The sequence below is a fragment of the Neodiprion pinetum genome, chromosome 3, assembly GCF_021155775.2.
Source record: "Neodiprion pinetum isolate iyNeoPine1 chromosome 3, iyNeoPine1.2, whole genome shotgun sequence".
In the NCBI taxonomy this organism is placed as follows: Eukaryota; Metazoa; Arthropoda; class Insecta; order Hymenoptera; family Diprionidae; genus Neodiprion; species Neodiprion pinetum.
This window is the reverse complement of record NC_060234.1, coordinates 38,522,682-38,545,628: the sequence shown is the minus strand read 5'-3', so window position 1 is coordinate 38,545,628 and position 22,947 is coordinate 38,522,682. Positions and strand designations below refer to the sequence as shown.

The window sequence follows — 22,947 nt, the reverse complement described above, 5'->3', positions numbered from 1 at the left end:
GAAACTTGTTTTCTGCAACAAAATATCTTCAGTGATGTGTGTTGTGTCTTTCTTATGTAAAATATCTATAATTAAATAACGTTATCGCGTTGTCGAGTCTTTCAAATACAGGCGCCTTAGAGCATGCGCGATGGGAAGGTCACGTGACATCTATTGTCATACGGTCTTCAACATGGCGGTTGACAACATACGACTATTTTTCAAATGTTGTGAATTTTGAGGATTAGTTTAGTACCGTAGTTTTTTTTACATATTTTACTTAGTTCAACGACATCCTAAAATTTACCAAACGTCTTGAATACCATTGTCGATACTTGTTAAAGCCAAAGAAAAAATACCGGCAGGATTTACCGTGGCTCGTGAAAATTTAACCTTACTAATATTAATCAACATGCTAAATATGCGACAGTACCGGATAATACTAATATAATTCTTGTTTTAAAACATAAAAACGAATAGGAATGATCACTCCCTTCGACTATACGTAACTATAATAATGATAAGATATTTGTTTGACATGTAAACAAAACTTTGTAGACGTATTTATTATTTGCGTATTTCGCTGTGCTTCGAGATAATCTTTTTACGCTAGAGTCCGAATTATTGAAACTAGTCAGACATCGTCGAAACTAACACGAATTAATTACACGTAAAGAAATATTCTAAAAAATTTCTCAACGGTCTTACTTCATGTCCTAAAATACTACATGTATAAATATAACATTCAGCTATGAGGCTGGAGGAGTTGCCATTGCGTCTTAGCTCGGACGAACGAGACTTCGAAATGGATGAAGAAACTGACTACCTTTTGCAACCTTCGGAAGATAGCATTCGGTTGTTGGCGTCAAGAAATCGACGTTTCAACACCTGCTCACGATTCTGCACAAACATTTTGTGCGGGTAAGTTAAACATAATCTGCATCAAATTAATTTATTGCCAGAATTATTCACCACAAAAATGGTTCGAACAAATTTCCCGCCTCGATATCGAAATGAGTGAAATCGATATTTGACGGTTTTCAGTATTGCCGCCAGGTAGCAGCAACTGACTGAATGATGATTCTCAATCAGGGAAACTTTGTACAATTGATGATCGCGTGGAAAATCTTATCGTTGACCGAAGAATTTGAAAGACGGTTATCCTAATCCGGGTTTGTGTGTCCTTGTGGGATTGCGGTTTGAACGACTTCCATCGATAAAGAAGTTACCGGACCGCTAACACCGCAGCTCATTGTCCCAAGCCAGCCCAGGCTCACTTACCTGCGGAGTACTCGACGCGGAAATTTGCCCAGAGATAACCGTCTCTAAATTCTTTCGCCAACGATCCCATTCATGAACACAGAAAACCATTGGTCTTGAAAAGTAATTAATAATGCTGAAGAGTTTTATCTATCTACCGCCGCAACCATGTCCGCATTTATGACTTTCAGCGGGAATGCGACAGTTAAACGCGATGAACGACAAGAAATAGCGGGAATCCCGCGATCAATACAAAGTTATTTCCAAAAATATTCGCGATTGTAATATCATCTCACGCTTTTACCAAGCATGGCGCGATACGTCCGCGAAGCATTGAAATTCCTGCTTTGAATGATTATTTCAGTTTGGTAATACTCGATGATTGCATTGACCGGTTTCGATCAATGGTACAATTCTTCCCGACCGGCTGACATTACTCTAGCTCATGTTCCTACATATCTTCTTAAAAATTGAATGAGATTTCATTCATAAATTTGACGATTTTTATTCCATGTGGATTGCTCAGCTATTTTTGCCTTTAATTAATTTCAATAAAAGCATAATGTGTAAAAAATAGAGCTGTAATCTCGATTACCGATCGTACGGACCATGTTCCGATTGACCGAATTGATCGCTTATTGACCTCTGTCTGATGCGTAGTTAATTCATGTTCGCTCACATAGGTGTCGCTAGTATATCTTTGGGGTGAAAACCTGGAAGACGTCCATTTTCATAGCGTATAAATTGAACAAAAACAATGATGTATATCGGCATAAAATAGAACACAACACGACGTGCTTATTTACCTCTATTGTACTACAAGTGTTAAACGCGGAAATTTTAACCGAAAGCCTTGCCGTTCTTGTTTCTTTTGTCGTCCTGAACGGAGGCGTGCCTCGCTGGATGATGTCATTGGAAGCTGAAGCGTTTTTGTTATCTCGCTAAACGGTGAATTCGAATTTGTCTCGTCCTAATTCAGGCTATTACTCTATGGTAATAATTGAAAGACTGCGAGCCGCGTCATGTTAAGTGCCGTTTTCTAAACGATACACCGACCAAATGGAGACCCACAGTAACGTAATAAGACTTTCGAAGGAGGACATTCCGCTGATATCGAGGCCCAGGAATGACAGGTCGTGGACAAGGTGACGCACTTCTGTTATACGACTGAACCCGGAAAACTGCGTATACCTCGATTTTTCGACCGATTTCTATCGGCGGAACGTAGCTACCCAAGTATACCCAGCGGCTGGCTATGAACGCGACGAACGCTTTACGCCACCGCAGTTCGTTACATCCGGCAGTTCGCTAAGTTTATTTAACGAGCGAATTCGTCTCGTCAAAATCGCGGTTGCGTCGCTGCATATACGTCGTACCTATGCAAGCGTCAATAAATTGTTTAACGATCGTGATAAAATTCAGTTGCCACCAGCTGCACTTCCCCCAAAAAAGAAATGTGTAGCCCTCCTTGTTGCCGCACGACGCATGAGCTTAACTCTCGGTTTCGAACGTTCGTTGTACACATTTAATAACACAGTTTATGTTGTTGCGAAATCTAATTATCAACTAGTGTGCTGCAAGCAATGCCACAGTGTATATGTCAGCGGTCCATTTGTTACTTAATTTATTTCACGATCCTAAGTGTGTCGTGCTTATTATTAAAATTAAAATCTTGACTTTTGGTATTTTTACATACTGACTGCGTTTTTTTTTGTTTTGTCTTTTTTTTTTTTATTCTACTAGTTTTCTCTTTTTTTTACCGCAATGGAAATCTCCTGCAAATATATTTTCTGTCTTTCTGCTAATTGTGAGCTTATCTTTCACTTCGTTTTAATTGCGTTGTGGAAAAAGCTTGCTTCTTTACGTTTCCAACACAAAATAGTCTTCGCCTTTACACTTGAACATGACGTCATTCTTAACATTGTGCCCAATTGTCCAAACACTGAAAAAGATAAATAACCTGAGGATAGCATAAATTCATTTAAATGTCAATTGGAACAAACGAGCTTGTTTGTTTTCATATGTTTTCAAAAAAGCACTGAAACAGCATTGAATCTTCACATTTGCAGTACTAGCATGTACAACCAATAGATTAAATTGCTTAAAGTTTTACAAATTTTCGTTTATCATGGTTAAGCAGTTATCGCTTACTTGATCGCAACGTTTCGTTACAGATGTTGCACATGGATGTGGCGACGATGTTGCAGAGAAAGGGAACTCCGAGCCAGGACAATTCACATTGGGCAACCGCTGTACGAAAAGTTTCCAACAAATGTCATCAGGAACCAAAAATACAATGTTATCACATTTCTACCTCTGGTGAGTTAGTGAATAATTAGTGAGGTATTAATTATTCGCCATATCTAATTATTTGAAATTCTAACATCGTAGTCATAAGCATGTGTCGCTTGAGATATTAAATTCAAGGTCACAGAAGTTCCTTCTCCATTACCAATAGATTGTCATGTAAGGTAATTTAAATATGATAGTAACTGTACTGATAGATGTGTTACCTAATTATTGATTGGCTTGTAAGTTTTTGTGTAAACACTTTCACACTATGTGGTCTTGTCAATGCAATGAAAAATTGGTTTGTCAATATTCTGTTATAATTAATAGTTTCAGAACGTCAGATGCAGTAAAGTAAATTCGTTGATGAAGATAAAAGTAAATATTTTGGATGATATTTTATCACATTTGTAATTAACGGTATACTCTAATTTGAACAATACTATGGTAGTATCAATGTGTCAGCTGTATTTCTGATATGCCAATAATTTGGGTTTTGAACCTATTTTCATGAAAAAATCACAACAATTTTTCTTATCTAAATTTAAATAATTATTGCATCAACCATGGTAAGTGCATTTGGTAGGAAAACATAATTCTGCAATTGAATTTCTTTATTGCTGTAAATCATATTAAAATACAAACTGCAATGCATGGAGAATAATAATCAGAAATCAGGGAAGAGCTTACACATGACCTTAAAAGTTCTGAAAGTACAGAATTCAATAGTGTTGAGACTAATAATGGAAGGTGGTGAGTCCAAGTTCAGCTCAAAGTATAACACTAAAAAATCAATAGAGCATCAGCATGAGAGTTTGTCTTATAGATTTATGGAAACATATACACGTCTACAAGATACAATATACCTTACTTCTTTTCGCGTAGTAGTGGGCTATTTATTGATCTGACCTAATGATCTTATCAATCTATCGGTTTTAGGTATAGAAAACTTTCTTTTACTGGTTTGACACAATACAATTTCAACAAGTAATAACAATAAAGTATTTAGGTAAAAAGTGTTTCTGTGCGTTATACTTTGAAAATATATCTTTCTTTTCTCTAGGTTCTATTTCAGCAGTTCAAATTTTTCTTGAACCTGTACTTCCTCATAATGGCCATGTCTCAGTTTTTACCTGACATAAGAATCGGATATTTGTACACATACTGGGGACCTTTAGGCTTCGTTTTAACAGTGACAATTTGCCGTGAAGCCGTTGATGACTTCAGGCGTTATAAAAGGGACAAGGAAGTCAATGCGCAAAAATATTACAGAATAGTTCGAGGAAGTGACACACCAGAGCTTGTTCCAAGTTCAAAATTACGAGTCGGTGACTTGGTAGGTAGACCAAACGAGCAATTGTTTTCTTTTTTTAATCAAAGTAGTAATTAAATAGTGGCCTTGTCACATTGAGTTTCATTTCATTCTGGTTCAACAGCAATAGGTTTTTATTGTTACTTTATTCATGCCCGTGGCCTAGTAAGAATCAATAAAGTTCACTGGTATGGGCATTCATGGCGTGATAAGCTTATCTATGGGCGCAACCCAAGTGAATCACAGCTTTAGACAATATTTCTTTGAAAGCAACTCCACTATGTTTATGGAAAATCTGAAACAATTTATAAAGTATGATATATAGATGATCTACTCCTTTTAATACGAAATTTTAATATTAAAGAATTTTATTCAGTTTACCCATAGTTTTCGGAGTTTTTGGAGTATCCAAATATTTACATTAGTACTCGTGAGTCATGACGTCAGCAAGACTGTGATGTTGTACGTTCAATCAACTCTTCAGACCTTTTGTTGTATCAACAAGATTCTTAACTAACTTAACAATTTTGTCTAGCCTTGATATCAAAAAAAAGTAACATCAACCTAAGAATCTTACATATGTATCTCGTTGGGTTTTTAAATTGTATTTACACTTGCCTCACTTGTATGAATAGGTAATTGTTGAAAAAGGCCAGAGAGTTCCAGCTGATTTAGTGCTGTTACGGACTACTGAAAAGTCCGGAGCATGTTTCGTCAGAACGGATCAACTGGACGGAGAAACAGACTGGAAGTTACGGTTAGCTGTTCCTGCTACTCAAAAATTGGATAACGATGCTCAGTTATTTGATATCAAAGCAAGCCTCTATGTCGAAAAGCCACAGAAAGATATACATAGCTTTATCGGAACCTTTACTAGAGTAAGTATGTGAAGCAGTTGGAAACAATTGAAATATCCAAAAAATTGTTTAATTAATGGTACCTGAAAGTGAAGGGATAAAAATTCTTTGACAGTAATCAGCTACCTGTTACTTTAAAATTTACTATTTGCAGTATTACTAAACATATATTGTCTTTATGTAATTTTTGTGAAATCCTTAAACTGAGTTTGTTGCTTGTAAATCTTGTTTGCTCATGTTAAAGGCAACGGAACATATGTGATGTTAAAGAGATGTTTACATGGGTTTTCATAGAAAATTCAGCTTCAAGCTAATAGATGATTGATGAAGGTGATTTCTTATTCAGTTATTTGTTACATATTTTTCTAGTATGATGGATACAGTAGTGAAGAAAGCCTTGGTGTGGACAACACCCTGTGGGCAAATACTGCAATAGCCTCAGGTTCTGCGTTAGGAATAGTTGTCTATACTGGCCAAGAAACCCGATCATTGATGAATCATTCCGCTCCAAGATCCAAAGTCGGTTTACTTGACCAAGAGATCAATCAGCTAACCAAGGTAATTTAATCTTTTCTTCTACTGAGTTCAGAGATCATGTAACCTGGAATATTACAAAGACCTACATCAGCCTTAAATTACTCACAGGTCTTATTTTGTGCGGTGATCGGTCTTGCTTTGGTAATGATGTGTTTGAAGGGTTTCAACGGCCCTTGGTACCGCTACATGTTCCGTTTCGTATTGCTGTTCTCATACATAATCCCTATAAGTTTGCGAGTAAACTTGGACATGGGCAAGACATTTTACGCTTGGTGTATTCAAAGAGATAGAGAAATAGCAGGCACAGTTGTCAGAACGACAACGATCCCTGAAGAACTGGGCAGAATATCGTATTTGCTTAGCGACAAGACGGGAACATTAACACAAAATATAATGGTTTTCAAAAAATTGCATTTGGGAACAGTATCGTATGGTCAAGAAACGTTCGACGAAGTTACTTCTGTATTGAAAGCTTACTATTCGACACCAAGCTCTGAAAATTCTCCAATAAGAGTATCCACTATGTCTTATGGTGGTAAAGTCAGAAGATCTGAAAGCACAAGAATTTACGAAGCTGTCCACGCCCTAGCACTTTGCCACAATGTTACGCCAGTTTACGACGATTCAACTGTTACTAACAATTTGGATACAGTAAGCGTAGAAACTGGAGATACAGGATCTATTCAAAGGTATGAGTATAGACACATTATTGTTTTGTTATGTTTCTAGTTCTGAAAGTGCCGAGGTGATAACGAATCACTTTTTATTCACAGCCAAACGGAAGCTGATCAACACTATTATCCGGCGGAGCAAAAACCGAGTTACCAAGCCTCGAGTCCAGATGAAGTCGCATTGGTGAAATGGACCGAAGAAGTTGGTTTGGGTCTTGTAAAACGTGACTTAGTATCTATGCAGTTGAAGGCACCAAATGGACAGGTTTTGAATTACCAAATTTTGCAATCTTTTCCTTTCACATCTGAGACGAAAAGGATGGGTATCATTGTCAGAGAGGAAGCCAGTGGCGAAACGGTGTTTTATTTGAAAGGCGCTGATGTTGTTATGTCGGGAATAGTACAATACAATGATTGGCTCGAGGAAGAATGTGGAAACATGGCCAGAGAGGGACTGAGAACTTTGGTTGTCGCTAAAAAGACTCTCACAGAAGAACAATATCTCGATTTTGAAGCTAGGTATTCAATTCCAATCTACTTGCAATTATATAAAACATGGGCTTTCGTTATTCTATGGACCAGTCATGTAGGGAGTGTCCGCATCACTCTGAACATTAACGTTTTCCAGGTACAATGCAGCACGAATGTGCGTCAGTGACAGAGCTTCCAGAGTTACCGCAGTTATAGAAAGTCTCGAAAGGGAAATGGAACTTTTGTGTGTAACAGGCGTTGAAGATAAGCTCCAAGATCGAGTAAGGCCTACTTTGGAGCTGCTAAGAAATGCAGGAATCAAGGTACAAGTGTATTGCCATTCTGATTGTGCCAGAAAAAATTCTAACGACATTGTTTAAACTGTGATGAGTGAAACAAAATGGAGGGTCACACTCTTTCAACTTTTCAGATATGGATGTTGACAGGGGATAAATTGGAAACAGCAACGTGCATAGCAAAGTCTTCCCGACTAGTTTCGCGAACTCAAGGACTTCACGTATTCAAGTCCGTTGTGACAAGAACAGACGCACATTTAGAACTGAATACTTTTAGGAAAAAGCAAGATTGCGCGCTTGTTATCAGCGGAGATTCTCTCGAAGTGTGTCTTCAGTACTATGAGAATGAATTTCTGGAATTGGCATGTGGCTCGCCAGCCGTCGTCTGCTGTCGATGTTCACCAACGCAAAAAGCCGAAGTTGTTACGCTCATACAACAGCACACTGGCAAAAGAACTGCAGCAGTTGGTGACGGTGGAAACGACGTTTCAATGATACAAGCAGCGGATGCTGGTGAGGATGTTACTTTGTAAATCGTTAATATATTTTTAGCTTATGACAAGCTTGGACTAATTGATATTTTCATTTTTTGCAGGCATCGGCTTGGAGGGTTTAGAAGGACGTCAGGCATCTTTAGCTGCTGATTTTTCGATTCCTCAATTTAGTCATCTCTCTACATTGTTACTCGTTCATGGCAGACGAAGTTACAAGCGATCTGCTGCTCTGAGTCAATTCGTCATCCATCGTGGCTTGATCATTTCTACAATGCAGGCTGTGTTTTCAGCGGTTTTTTATTTGTCGTCTGTGGCGTTGTATCAGGGATTCTTAATGGTTGGGTAAGTATTCAAAATCAATACCCCAAAATTATTGATTGATTACGGTGGCAGAGAAACATTCAATTTGGTCTTGTTTTCAGCTACGCAACGATTTACACGATGTTCCCAGTGTTTTCATTGGTATTGGATAAGGACGTATCCGAAAAAATTGCACTTACCTATCCAGAGCTTTATAAAGATCTTAGCAAAGGACGTTGTCTGTCTTATAAAACATTCTTTACGTGGATTTTGATCAGTATATATCAAGGTAAAATACTGTTTATAATCCTTTTCACGCTGTACACTGCTGCTACTGATTTAAGTATGTGACTATTTTTTCAATAAAATTTTAGGGGGAGTGATAATGTATGGTGCCCTCATCATGTTCGAAGATGAATTCATCCACATTGTGGCTATTAGCTTTTCGGCGTTGGTATTAACAGAATTGATCATGGTGGCCTTGACTGTTCGAACCTGGCACAAAATTATGGTTCTTGCCGAAATTTTATCTTTGGGGTTATATTTGTTATCCTTGGTCGTGTTGAAGGATTATTTCGGTAAGTAAAAATTAATCATTTTGACAGTTTTCATCAAAGACAATAGTTATTTTTGTAATTTTGTCAATAGTCTTGCACACTAATGTCTTGGCACACAAATATATTTGTCATATAGTAGTTAGTATTGTAGTTGCGATCACACCCCATTTCATCACTATGCTTACTAAATTCTTAATACTAGCACAATATTTCTTTTCACGTGTGCTATAATAATGACAAAAATTTACTTTTGTACAGATGCCGAATTCATAAAAACCACAGATTTCCTTTGGAAAGTACTAGTGATAACGTTGGTCTCGTGTATGCCGTTGTACATTTTGAAATTTTTGAGAAAAAAGTTTTCACCACCGAGTTATACAAAGTTGACTTAAAGTTTAATGTGATAAAATTTGACCAGAGGATATGCGTAATCAAGATAAACTATACCCCGAAGGATCAATTATCTAATAATAAATTGTCACAAAAAATTACTGATTACCTAAAATATTATACACATGATATATTAATCATCAACGCATTTTACGGCACTCACGTAAATTAAAAACGAGGTCTAGGCAAACTCACTCGACACAAATTTATGGGCCTTGTCTCAATCATTCAAACCGGGACACTGTAATTAATGATTTCCGTGGAAACACTAGATTTTTATTACATCCAAGCATAAATGGTCTTTTACTACAGACGAGGTAAAACTTTTCCAGTTGGACAGATCTCTTGTGTATGTCAATATACTCTGAATGAAGAATGCAAACAGCAAAACTTGAAAGCTGCTTTGAAACTGTAGTGGTTTATTTTCTAATAATACAATGCTAACACATTTTTTTATGCTGCCGTTTTATAAGTTACCTGACCAAAAAAACGTTGTAATTCAGACAGTTATTGGCATTGCCCTATGAATATTAATCAAGGCAGTCAAGAGGATTTTGAAATATTCTGCATTAGTTAATAGGTATATTTTAAAAAGCTTTGTGATTCATTGCAAGGTTTGCCTAATAGGCCTGCTTTGCTTATATTTCTGATAATTTAATCTTCAAACGAGACAAATAGTTTATTAAACGTCGCATACTAGACTCAAAAATTAAATTTTAATTGCTCTGCATACCATTAGAGTCGTGAGATATAAACATATATTTTTTCCTGAGAAAAATTTTTGTGATCATGTTATAGAGACATTTAAAAGTATACACAGAAACGATGACTAAAATAAGATTGATAACTAATTATAAATATACATGTATACATGCATACATATGTTATTATATAATCTGTTTTTAGTTAATTTATGCGAAATAAAATAATATATTAATTACTTTAATATCCTTATCAAAGTACTAAGAATGGTTGACAGGGTACAGTTTTAACACAGCGTTCTGTAAGTAAACATGATTTATTAATATTTCAAATTACCTAATCTCAACATTGAATTTATCCTGAACAGCTCTTCCGATTTTCCGGTGAATAGTATTAACTTCGAATTTTGTCAAAGTGCGTTCCATGTGTCTATATGTAATTTTATAACAATGTGACCTGCGGTTATTTTTCGGATGAACAAAATCATCTATCAATGCGACTTGCTCGATAATATCCCCTCCAATATCCCTGACTATTTCGAAAAAATCGTTTGGCGTGAACTCAGTTTCGTTTGGCAGCCAGAAACTTATATCACTTGAGGATGGTGGATAGATACTGACTCGCTGAAAAATATCATTTATTAGTTATATCTCAACCCTTAGCAACCAAACAAATAGAAGAAACAGATTAATATTTAAATTCATTCAAGACTAAATCAAACTTCTGTACATTACCTTGTATACAATTCGTGAGTGGTAATCCTCGACTTTAAATTGGTTCAAAAAACCAGGATCTTCACTCCAAAACAGCCTGATGTCTGGTATAGAGTAGAACAACATAGCAAGACGTTCCAAGCCAGCACCAAATGCCCATCCTATACGATCTGCAGCTCCAGATTTCTGCAAAATTTCTTGCCGTACTATACCACATCCTAGGACCTCTAGCCATTCATCATGCTTCAAAATTTCCAACTCCCAAGATGGGTGAGTGAATGGAAAGTATTCGTCAACCCATCGATATTCAACATCTATGAAAATGAATGACACGTTATAACATATGGATGAAGTGGTAATTTTCAAACTATTCCAGTACGAAGGAGCAGACAAAAAATTACTACAATTTAGATGCACCTTGACCGAAGAAACTCTTTACTAATCCGACTAGAACGGTTTTTAATTCATGTTCCATAATTTTTGTTGCTTCCAAAGTATGGCACCCTTGTTTATCAGGACTGTCCGATTCCCTGTGCTCAAATATCCTCAAGTTTTTAGAGTCCTCTACATTCTGAAATATCTCATCTTGTGTCCGAAGTCTCACACCATCCACTTGATGAAATACAGGATAATGTGTCGAGTTAATATCATCTCTTCGATAAACGTCACCGATGATTAAGAAGTTGTTCAGACCCATCAAAATTAGTTCTGCTTGATGGGCCGTTGTATGAGCTCTGAGTAAAGTTTCAGAGTTGACATAATAGCAATCAGTTTTACTTCGACTGGGATGATCTTTTGGTACAAGCAGCGAGTCAAAATTTTGTTCGACCGTGACAATTGGTCTCAGATTATCATGGACACTGAATAATGGATTGCCCACTTTATTTGGATAGGCTTTGTAAAAATAATCTGCGATCCGTTGTCTTATGAGTGACAACGGATGATCAGGTTTTAGATGTAAGTTTTTTCCAGGATATTGGGATATCCTTTTTGTCACATTTGTCCATTCGTCTATTGGGTATTTCTGATCGAGAAGTTCAAGTTTCTTTCCCTTTTTCACCAGTTTCGATGCAAGGGAGTATTTTCTAGCAGGCGATATCCACACGCAGGCATGACGTATGGTTTTCAGCATGCTGTATCTGTAGTTTATTATAAAAATTATGTTACTTTATCGTTCTACGAAATATGCGATGAATACTTGGGCAAAAAATGTTTAATTTTTCTAAAAAAAAAGTTACAAAGAACACGTGTATCCACTGTCATTCAATTCTATAATCACATAGAGCAATCGGTTTCGGAAATTTTCTCTGAATGAGTACCTTAACAACTGTGTATGAGAAATCATCTTTAATCAATTACTGAGACAACACCGAGAGTCACCGGTAATATTTACAAGTACGTATTTAAAACTAAAATAAGGTTAGATTATATAAACCAACGAGTGCATCAGGTATGCGTCTCACAGTCTTCTCACATAATATCTAAGAAAATTCCAATTGAAATTTACTACGGTGAATATTTCACACAATTAATATAAAAATTCTTTTACAATGTGAAATTAGGGTTAGGTTAATTGTTGTTACTTTTTAAAGGCCCCTCTAGATGGCCTGCCATCGTACACACCTGAGTTTTCACTAGATCGAGAGAAAGAGTGGGAAGAGTTACGTTTTTCACCTACAACTTCCATTCAATGTCTTCAAGCTCTCTCTACCACCAGGTGTAGCATTGTTGGCTTTATATCCGTTTAAGATAATATATTATTATTGAGAGTCTTTGGTCTGCATAATTTTCCAGAGATCATTGTGTCAATTTTCGACTTTGTATAATTTCTTACCATGTTGGCAGAACTGGCTATCGAGTGGTTTGTTTAGCTGCCAGGAATCATGGCTGTCGCCCGTGAAATGATCGTCAACCTCTACCGAAATTTGATCAGAGAAAGCAAGAAATGGGATTCATACAATTACAGGCAAGTACAAAATATCTATCTAAATACGTAGAGGTGGTAGGGCTTGATATTCATTCTCTTTCGTCCGCTAAGAGCCTCGATCAATGTCGGCACGCATGGTTCGGCTTACGCAACGTAGTAGGTCGAGTGACTTTCTACTTGACAACCACGTGCATCCGGCACTGCTTGAGAAACTTGTTAAAACAATTCTTATAAATTTGTTACAGTGTCAACGCGCCAAATAAACCTTGTTCGAGAGCTAAATCAATTTTGTTTGAAATGACTTAACTCTTACAATTAATAGAATGTTCTCGCGTACGGTTTTTCGATTGTTATCGTCACGTGACATAGCATCGCCTCTGCCGACAGACAAGGTGATTTTAATAATCGCGTATTTAATCTTGTATTTCAGAATGTACGCACTTAGGAAAATCCGTCATGAATTCAGAGAAAACAAATTGCTCCAGGACGCAGAGAAAATAAAAGAAAGTTACAACTACGGACTGACGAATTTGGATATGATCAGAAGACAAGTGACGATCGGGAATCTCTACAGCACTCGCCAGCTCGTGATAGAAACAACACCTACGCAAAAAGCGCTGTAAATTTAATCATTGGATAATGCAACGGTACGAATAATTGTTATTATTTAATATCGTTCAGTGAATTGTGTAAAGGACTTTTATTGTTGATCAGTTCGTTTATTAGTACTAAGCCGGTAAATTATAAATAAAAATCAGTCATCTCTGTCTGCTCATGTATTGTATGGCCCTGCTCTCAGAACAATCGTATATCTTAAAGTATGCAACTTCGATAATCTACAATCTCCAAAAACACAAGACTGCCAATTTCAGAATCTGTGCATTGTACGTACGTTTTATTTACATTCGAAATACAAAATGCACGACGACTTCCGAGCATCGCGATTAATGCTCCGCCATGTCGCATGTAATCACGTAATCATACGACCAGAATGCTAATTATTCGATAATCTTTTTCGAACCCGTTCGACGGTCGAAATTATTTCCGAATAACTTGGTAAATAGTATGAGAAGTACGTCAAACATCTTGTACACAATATATCTAATCATATCTCCACACGAAGAATCGAGTGAGGTTACTTATACGAGTAACGATTACCGGTCTAGATTGCTACAAAGACAACGGTATCATAATTATCAAATAAGGGCGGTACTCGCATGAAGAACACTTTGTAAACAGTAAGATATGACGAACAGTTTCTGGTTTTCGGATTCGGACGGAGCTATGTTTATTCTCTTACGAGCCACGGTCGCGACAGGCGAGAGACGATTCGCTCCGTTGCCCTAGACGGCTTCAAGTGTAAACAATGTAAACACAGCGAATATTCTTACTCTCAGAAACATCGCGATGATGCAGGATCCTGTGCATTTATCCGACATCTCAACACGTTACTTTCGTGATTTCGTTGCCGCTTGCATGCATCATTTGCTTTTAACCGCGTACCGCGAAATAATACATGTGTTTCTCTTGATCTTAACAATTTTTAATTGAGCGATGTGAAGTTTTTTCAAGTGCGTGTTATTTAACTTGTTGTAATTTTCATTTGCTACAGTAAAACAGTGTAAATGCTTCGTTTTTGGAGGCTTAGAAAAAATGTCTGACGTCGATTGAGATTTCAATTATTCCAAACGTCAAGAAGAGTGAAAGAAGCTCGACGGTACAATCAACTCGAACTACGAAAATTTTAGGTATCATCGGTCGCGGACATTCTGCCGATGGTGTGATAGGTAAGTCGCTTTAAGATTCTTCTAATTTAATCATGACTGCGTCCTGTACCTGTAAAAAAGTGCGTTGCGCTGATGCTGTTTCGTTTATCGAACAATTAAGTTATTTGTGTGCGGGAAAAAAAATGTAATATCTGGACACGCAAATTTGTTACAGACCGTGCCTAATAACAGGCAATTTAATTGACAGACCGCTCTTAGCGTTTTACTAACATAGTTTCACTCACAATCAGTAAACATAGCGTATTGGTAAAACGATTTGCTACCTTACGTACTGCCTGATTTATTGGTAGTGTAGCATGCATCGCTACAGTGATGTCCTATTTTACCGACTACTGATAATATCATCTGTCAATGATGGTTAAACAGATGACAACACCGTCATCACTGGTTTGTTTCTTCTCATACCCGGTGTTGCTAAGACGATTCAAATCTATGTAAATGAATGAACACCATAGTTTCACACTTGAGATCACTGACCATCACTGACAGTTATTAACAGCGCTCAGATGCAATCGGACGGGTTGCACAGTTAAGGTTACTGTGAATTCTGCGAGTTTTCCAAGAACCCTAAATTTAACGATTCATTTTTGCGAAGTATCGTTATTTCGCAACTTGAGATTTGTTGGAAATTTAGTAAACTATTGATATAATTCAGGAAAATACAAACATATTTTGGAAATTCAATTCGTTTACAGTAATTCAAAAAAAGCAAAAAAAGTGATATTTTTCTTACATTTTCCATTACATTAGCCTTATTGACTTCAACCTCGTGGTTAGCACCGACACAATTTTAATTTGCGAAATTCACTCGTAAAATTTTGCTGAGGTTATTGATTAAGTGGAATAAAGACGCACAAAAAAGTACATGATTCGCTATGCAACAATCGATGAATTGTTGGTATGTGATGAATAATTTGCTGCAGATACGCGAGTAAAAATTATTCCGCGGGTTCGGTTTTTTGGCTAAGCTCGTCACGCAAATTCTCTGTAGAAATGACGGCAATCTTTGCTTTTGGACTAACCACTGGAATACATAGCTACTTATTCTATGCCGCCTTAGTTAGATTTTTTCTTTATAAAAATTTAAGCTCCAGAACATTTCAAGTGTAGTTTCTCTCTCCAATGCGGTTACGCTAAAGTATAGAATATCCATGCTGGTTTATTATGATCTAATTTGTATGATAAATAATTAAAAAACAATCTTGAAGCTTACCCATGGACTTTACGTAAGAATATGACAATTTTCGAGATGGGTTTAACTGTCAAGATTGTGATTTGTATTTATTAGTGAGTTTTCTTTCGTTTGTAAATGCGAATATGGTGAAAAAGACGGGGAAAACATTGAAATAAAACGATGGTTGGCATGTGTCATAACGATGGAAGCATGAAAATTGGTCACAGCCACGCAGTGCATTTGGTAATATTTCGCGTAAAGCGACCAAGGTGTGGGTATAAAATGAACCTAAAAAGTTGAACGAAAGCTACCAACCCCTCTCAAGCTTCCTCAAGATGTCTGCGCCTCGCTTGCGCCTAACGCGCCCAGCAAAAACTTCGTAATGAGCGAAACGAGCCAAGCTAAGGGGTGATGTTTGCAAATCATTAGTCTGCCGTCGAAAGCGCCTCCCAAGTTAAGGGGAAGGAAGCCCTACGAACATGAATGAAGAGGGTTGTGTGAGTGAGGAGGACGAACGAGGAGGGTTGAAGTCGAAGCAGCACGAGGACCACTGACGTCTTGTTTGCCTACGTACCGTAGGATTATTCGCTTCCGTGAAGAAGAGTTATAGATGTTCTATGAAAATTCAGCCTCCATGACGGTAGCGTTCAGCTCTCGGTTCTTGGTACAGCTATTTGAAAATGTTCGAAGACGTCGTAAACACCGTGCGGCTGAGGTGTTCGCTGTGAAAGAGAGGAAAAGAACAAACAAAAAATAACGCTTACGAGCTGTAAGGAAAAAGATTCACCAAGAAACAAATACAATTTGTCGTTTGTGGTTTTGCTCGGAGGCGTTACTGCACCTTTCCCAGGATTCCGGAATTACACGGAGTGTGAAAAGACCCTCTGCAAATGAGCCTTTGCAGAGGTAGCAAAAAAATAAGAAAAAATTAACTCGTTACGAAGACTTTCTAACGAACGTTGAAAATTGTTACGTAGATCGCTTCGCATCTGTAAGTCAGGCTTAAGATGTCTGAATCCATCACGAAAGATATCCGCCATTGGGATTACAAATTTACTAGGGTGAAGGCGGTTTCCGTTTTTACGAAAATCACATGTCTGGAGCGAGATTTTGAATTTTGCATTACATAAAAGCAGAAATTTAAACACCAACTCATTGAGGACGGGGTGGGTTTTACAAGAGCTTTAAATCCTCTGACGAATTGCCTGCAATGGTGATCTGGAGGTACCAGCGCAGTAGTATAGACAACGGTCTATTCGGTACCTTCGCCCTCTGGAAACAAAGAAAACAAAGATTTTACTTGGTGAAATTACACGCAAGAGGAATTACTGTAATTTGAGGTTCTTCAGAAAGCGTACCTACAGTAGGCGGCCGGAGGAGCAGACAGGGAATAAAGACGTAAGAAAAATCCGGGAAATGAGGTTAAGTCAAGCGGCAAAGACGGCAATACTCGCTCTAACCAGCGTGGACGAAGGTTTCGCGACGTTGCGGTTGAAGCTTCTCGGAAACTGAAATTACTTCCTTTGCTTTGCTGTAAGGATGGAAGTAAGAAGACGGAGAAGGTGGACGGAAGATCATTTCTTTTAGAGCCGTTTCACCCCGCTTATTGTATAAGTTTCTCATCCCGATTACTGACTCACCGCTAACCGTCAAGATGCGGCAACGTTAATTTAGTTTGCACGCGCATAGCTAATCGGGCAACGCCACGTAATGCGATTTGATCGTCCAGAGTCCTCCGGGATAACCATGACATAACAGCCCTTCCCTTGGGAACCTCCATAAATAATACCCGTATGCAAATATTGTGACGGGCCGTTTCGAATTCTAGTATATACGTATGCCATTGCGATTTCCCGTCAACCTTTCGCCCGCGATCTTCCCGACATCACTGGATGTTAAAATCAAAATGATCACCACTTTAACTACATTAAATTTTCAATCTTATGCCCTGTGCAATTTTCTGTGGAAATTCTCTCCATCATAGGGATTCTTATTTCTCTATAATATTGCGTTAACTGTAATTAACATTGATGTCTAAAGTCTTGATGATCCGGCAAAATCCATATTTCGGTTAATCGGTTTAGGTGCAGTCGTAATTGAAACCACTTGTACAACTATGCCGCGGAAATATAAATGCCAACTGTTCTATTTATTTATGAGATCCCAGTAATTAACATTATTACAACGATTGTCGACTAGCTCAAGTGCACTATACGTCTATATACCTTTACAGAGAGAGAGAGAGCGAAACTTTTCTCGCGTTACGTTCGTCCTCGCTGCAGGTCGTAGCAATTCTCTTTACCACTGTTTGTGATCTTTCTCACGACCGGCATATTAGTGGCACCGGGATGATCCTGTTAACAGGATCAGACCTCTTCTCGGGCCGAGGGTCTCCACGTCGAGTCTTTGTTATTGACAGCCACACGTCGCCGTTGTCCTTAGGGAGCTGGGCCCAGTGCGTCTGGAAAGAATTATTGCTGGAAAGAGTTCTACTTTAATTCGCCAGTTATTGGATCAGGTCGTGTTTACCCACATGTCTGCAATCAGCTCTTGCACGTACCGACACGCTAGTGTGTGCACGAATATCGTGGAACTATGGAACTGGGAATGAGCAGCCAGTAGCAACGAAACGCTGGGTTTCACGCGAATACGAAATCCTGAACCCCGGTGCAGCGGCGCTAGCCGCGAACTCTTCCATTCCGGGAATCATTCTACCTCGGCTCCTTTTCTCCGGCTCGTTTTAGGTTCTTTTGGGTCCCGCAGCCTTCTACACGAACCGCAACTATATAGCACGGGCTAACCACCCACCCAACAATTATATTTTTACAACGTTGAAAACAAAGTGTTCTTCGTGTTTCGTATAATCGGTCCATGGAAAAAAGCACCCAAAGCCGACGAGACCTCGGAAGAGATTGATGGGAACCAAAGTTGCGGGTGCGATGACCCAGGCATTTCGATGTGCCCGCTTGGAACACAACAGCAAGTGCCCTGAGTAGGCGGTGGTTATTTTTATGCCCCCTAATTACACATTCTTGCCCGAGCACTTGGAACGTTTAGGGTTGTAGGTCGGAGTCGTATGATCTGGTCCTCTTTTCGTCTCTTCTCTCACGTCTCTCCGCGCCTTGACACGCGTTTTACACAGTTATAAAGAATGTGCAGATGTAAAGAGCGTACTCGGCCTGTTACGAATGCGGTTGTTCACGACTCTCCGACTCGTATGCAACACCTTTCACCGTCCTCAAGTACTAATTTATCATCATTTTATTGATATCAGTTACGACATGAATGTACGTTCGCTAGTGAATTATGACGAATGGTTTGCATGCGGTTACATAATACGACGCGTCTAGTGTCTAAAAACAGTCAGTATTATCATATTTTACACGTAGAGTTTTTGCATCCTGTTTATGGTTGAACTCTTGTCAATCTGGAGTCGAGAGCCATCTGGATAGACTAATTACCTATTTTACATATTGAGCAATGTAATGAAGTAAACTTTTTTAGAGAATTTTTTGATCTACTTAATGCATTTTGAAACTGCATGAATTTTTATCCGCCGAATTTTTGATATACTGTGTCAATTGTTGTTAGAATGATTTGAGTTGATATTAGGGGATAAACCATTTTTCAGGCGGTATCTCATATCTATTATTGGGTGACAAAATAACGAACCCGTATTTCTTTTTACCGAAATGTAGAGTTATGTGAGAGGTTCGATCGCAGATCGGGAACTATAATAGGTTTGAGGTGTGGGAGAATGCGAAAGAGAAAGAAAATTTCATTTTCGAACTATCCACATGTGCAGGGATACTGTATTACATTTACGTGTATTAAGTGTAGCGTTGAAGGAGTTTACGAGGAGGATACGCAGCTGGAATTTGGGAATCTCTTACGTCAATCAATCAAGGATAATTGTCCGTGATGGTCGACGGAGCATTCTGAATGTGTATATACACACACATATATACATATATATATATAGAGGTATATGGGCATAAAACAAAATTATGAAATTATTTTCCTCCAACGATGAAATATCGCGCGGCAATTTAGGAATCTCTCCGAGCTCAAAGCGAGAAGAAGAGAAGAGAGCGGTAAAAGAAAGACGAAAAGAAGGGTTTTGGAGTATAGAAACCGCTTGAAATCGCTCCGAAACTGCGTCAGGAAAATTAAAAGGAGTTTAAGACGTCTACGAGGCTTGATTTATCGGCGTCCAAAAAGATACGAGAGTGAGAATGATTTATAGCACGTATACACGCGTCGTTTGTCCGACGATGTTCTTCAATTTGAGAAAAAAAGATAAGAAAATCGCGCAGCTCACCTCATCGTTGTAAAAGAAAAATTCCGCTCATCGCTTCACGATTCATCTCATTGTCGAACGAATCGGCACATGTCACTTAGCCCTGGCTCTTTGAGCCCGCCATTTGACTATATAGGTCTGTTATCCACATCGAAAGTATAAATCCGTCTCTCACACAATGCATAGATTAATTCGTTGATTCGTTCGCCCTAGCGCGCATCGGTACATACAGAGATACCTAGTTCAAATTAGGGTCATAATCCCTGACCGCCTAGATAGAAATCACCCTTCGCTCTGTCCGTCCGACTATTTACCGACTGTATTTTAACCCTCAATTTGTCGTCAACAGCTAGCACGCGATTCCGAACCCATTGGGAATTTTTTGTGGGTTCATCCGCGTCCCGGGTTTGTCCGTCACGTCATCATGGCCGCAGCCTCTCGTCTATACGCAACTAGCGGTTGTGCGGTGGGAGGAGTAGAAAAATGCGTGGAATCCTCTTTGATCAATGGGATAGTTCTTTTTGTTTTTCAATTAACTTTTAACCACCGCGCGATGTAACAATCGTTCGAAATTTCCATGTTTCGATAATTACTCGTCCCGCCAACGCCGGCCGCAAGCGTCATCTCATCGGAGATCAAAGGCGTCACTTGCACCTGTCCCACCTTCGCCAAACCCCTGCCACCCTCAAACCCCGTTGTCAACGGCCAGGTCGGCGATCAAGCGCACAGGGGGATTTATAGCTCGCTGTCATTTCATTAGATGTCCAACGAACGCGGCTCCGCGTTTAGGCTCCGAGCAAAACCTCCGGACGAGCTGCTCTCGAGAAGCTGCGGGACGATTCAATTAGGGAAAGTAGTTGTACACACCAAATGACTTAGTATTTCCAATTAGCTCCGCATACCTCGAAGTGATTTGAAATTACAAGCAGTTGTTCAAGGCTGGTAGCTTATACACGGGAATTATACGTCGTGTACCTACGGGTATTATCTGCCCGCCGGAGTGCCTATCGCCTGTAATACTTGGTTACTCTAAGTAGACGCTACTCGTGCAGAGGGTTTGCCTGTTGATTGGTATATACCAACTCTCATTACAATTTTATAAATCCGGGTACACGCTCCGACGCGTATCTCTTCGACGGTATCGAGCCCGGTATCGAGTGGAGATGAATGATCGCGTCGAATGACGACCGAGGATGACTCGCGACTCGTTATTTCATACATATTTCCACTTACTTGCGTACCCGTCGTCCCCTGGGTTGTCGATTATTGTAACAGGTTAATTATCGGTACCGGAGGCATTAACCTTTTCAACGTACTGTCATTCGTGAGGTCTGATCACCCCGAGGCTCCGATTCCCCTCTAAGACTCTCGTTGCCCAATTACGTAACTCCGAAATGGCTGTAAAAGCCGAAGCATTAACGAGCTCACCTAATTAACGATAGAATCCTGCCTTCCGAGTGCAATGAGCGTTTTTCCAACGTCCCCTCTTCCTCCCCGATTGACTTTTCGGCAGCCAACGAATGCCAGGAATCTCGGTACCGAGATCGAGAAAACGAGGGAGAGAACGAGAGGTGTGTTTTTGGGTGTCGATGACAGTGATTATCCCGAAACGTCGGATGTTTCGAACGCCCTGGAATAAAACCGACCATGTGTAAGGTGCGCCGTGGCTCCGGTGTTCAGACACGTGGGCATTTCACCCAACATGGTCCCATACATGTGCCCATAGATTCGTCATCAGCTGTTGCGGTCTGCTATACGTAATAATAATGATCATTTCGTTGAGTGCATCGTATGGGGCCCGAGGGCCTGGACATAAGTCACCCAGGAACTCCCCAAGGGTCCCAGCATCCGACGAGGAACCCTAGAATTATCGCTAAACGTTAGCGACTAGACTCTATAGATCTATTGCGTATAAAATTCTAGGTTTTGAACGACGCGGCAGAGATTGTTGGATGCGAGGGTGGACCGGCAACCGGCGGTTCACCGAGCTGGACTATACGAACCAGCTAAATGTCGGACTCCACAACCTGCACCTGATTCTTCGGACCTAGAATTTTCTTCCATCAGTTTTATCGTCTTCTTTGGTCATACGCGACTCGAAACTGCTACTTGAATTCTCGAATTCTTTGCTGGGGTTCAGTCCAGTGGTCAGCTTTGTCTTGTCACGTTGTACACGTTGCATGCGTTGAAACTTACCCAGGATCGCGTACGTACCACGTTCGTATAACGACGTATAATGTCACTGCATCGGACTCTGCCGAGTCTCGGTACAAAGGCAAAGCTTTGCCCAGGGCAGCTGTTGCCTGCCTCCATGCTTCCCTGGCAGCCTGCCCGCTTGCTCTGAATTACCTTGTTTCGAATACCAAGCGCCAGCGTTATGTATCTGTTTGTGATTTATGTTAATGACTCATTACCAGACCGTCAAAAGGATATAATACTCTATACGTTCAACGTATCCGCATTCATACTCTGTAGATGTGAGGTGTGCATGGGTGGGAACGCCTGTATACTTTATGCAAAACATACCAGCAGGTGGACTCGGGCCGGACTGTGTAACTGGGATATCAAATTACCCACGAGAAACCTTCTTTTCCCTTAAATCGTTCATGTCTTATAAATGATTCTCCTTCCTCGACCAAACATCGATACTCACCGTCTTACGCTCTGAATTTTGTTGAAGCTCCGAAGGCCACGAGGGTATCGTGTAACGGAGAAAGAAACGACGACCTCTAGGGGTACAAGCGAAGTTTTCGCTGAACGTCAAGATTGCTGCGACCACAATCAGTCAGGATGTCCTTCCCACTTACCGTTTTCATACGTTCTCTGCCGAGGATCCAGTTGTCCCAGCGTACACGCGCCTATGTAAGTATACATTTACTCACGTCATTTGTAGCTCGGTTACAAAGGGGCCAATGTCTGATTGTTTCACGG

General features: G+C 39.4%; 4 protein-coding genes and 1 long non-coding RNA gene across 11 annotated transcripts in view; 3 read left to right on the top strand and 2 right to left on the bottom strand.

Moving 5' to 3' along the window:
• The first annotated feature begins 189 nt into the window (after positions 1-189).
• On the top strand, positions 190-10,353 carry LOC124215536 (probable phospholipid-transporting ATPase IIB). 3 transcript variants are annotated; one of them, XM_046619039.2, is made up of 13 exons: positions 190-900; positions 3,414-3,558; positions 4,592-4,864; positions 5,476-5,718; positions 6,067-6,255; positions 6,343-6,923; positions 7,008-7,424; positions 7,534-7,699; positions 7,807-8,185; positions 8,268-8,508; positions 8,589-8,755; positions 8,841-9,044; positions 9,282-10,353. In XM_046619039.2, the coding sequence occupies exons 1-13, from the start codon at positions 731-733 to the stop codon at positions 9,413-9,415; spliced, it is 3,309 nt and encodes a 1,102-aa protein (XP_046474995.1). In that variant the 5' UTR covers positions 190-730; the 3' UTR covers positions 9,416-10,353. The 3 variants fall into 3 exon arrangements, with proteins under 3 accessions (XP_046474995.1, XP_046474996.1, XP_046474997.1); XM_046619040.2 differs by lacking the exon at positions 190-900 and adding an exon at positions 1,934-2,384; XM_046619041.2 differs by lacking the exon at positions 190-900 and adding an exon at positions 2,530-2,749.
• Positions 2,892-3,524, bottom strand: LOC124215543 (uncharacterized). The gene is made up of 2 exons (XR_006882386.2): positions 3,391-3,524; positions 2,892-3,181 (listed from the first exon to the last, which is right to left on the bottom strand). It is a non-coding gene; the product is annotated as an uncharacterized lncRNA (long non-coding RNA).
• PheRS-m (Phenylalanyl-tRNA synthetase, mitochondrial) lies at positions 9,383-12,664 on the bottom strand. 4 transcript variants are annotated; one of them, XM_046619049.2, is made up of 4 exons: positions 12,412-12,664; positions 11,246-11,967; positions 10,850-11,142; positions 9,383-10,738 (listed from the first exon to the last, which is right to left on the bottom strand). In XM_046619049.2, exons 1-4 carry the CDS (start codon positions 12,513-12,515, stop codon positions 10,448-10,450), a joined length of 1,410 nt encoding a protein of 469 aa, XP_046475005.1. In that variant the 5' UTR covers positions 12,516-12,664; the 3' UTR covers positions 9,383-10,447. The 4 variants fall into 4 exon arrangements, with proteins under 4 accessions (XP_046475005.1, XP_046475008.1, XP_046475006.1 ...); XM_046619052.2 differs by having other exon boundaries at positions 12,452-12,660; XM_046619050.2 differs by lacking the exon at positions 12,412-12,664 and adding an exon at positions 12,148-12,402.
• bcn92 (LYR motif-containing protein bcn92) lies at positions 12,208-13,522 on the top strand. The gene is made up of 4 exons (XM_046619057.2): positions 12,208-12,223; positions 12,421-12,545; positions 12,674-12,794; positions 13,186-13,522. Exons 3-4 carry the CDS (start codon positions 12,712-12,714, stop codon positions 13,376-13,378), a joined length of 276 nt encoding a protein of 91 aa, XP_046475013.1. The 5' UTR covers positions 12,208-12,223; positions 12,421-12,545; positions 12,674-12,711; the 3' UTR covers positions 13,379-13,522.
• A 425-nt stretch (positions 13,523-13,947) lies between these two features.
• TfAP-2 (transcription factor AP-2) overlaps positions 13,948-22,947 on the top strand; it is a 205,845-nt gene continuing 196,845 nt past the window's right edge. The window contains exons 1-2 of one of the 2 annotated variants that reach the window (XM_069134837.1): positions 13,948-14,542; positions 22,697-22,878. The gene's annotated coding sequence lies outside the window, so the exon portion shown is untranslated. The remainder of the gene's footprint in view (positions 14,543-22,696; positions 22,879-22,947) is intronic. The other variant, XM_046619046.2, reaches the window with a different exon arrangement.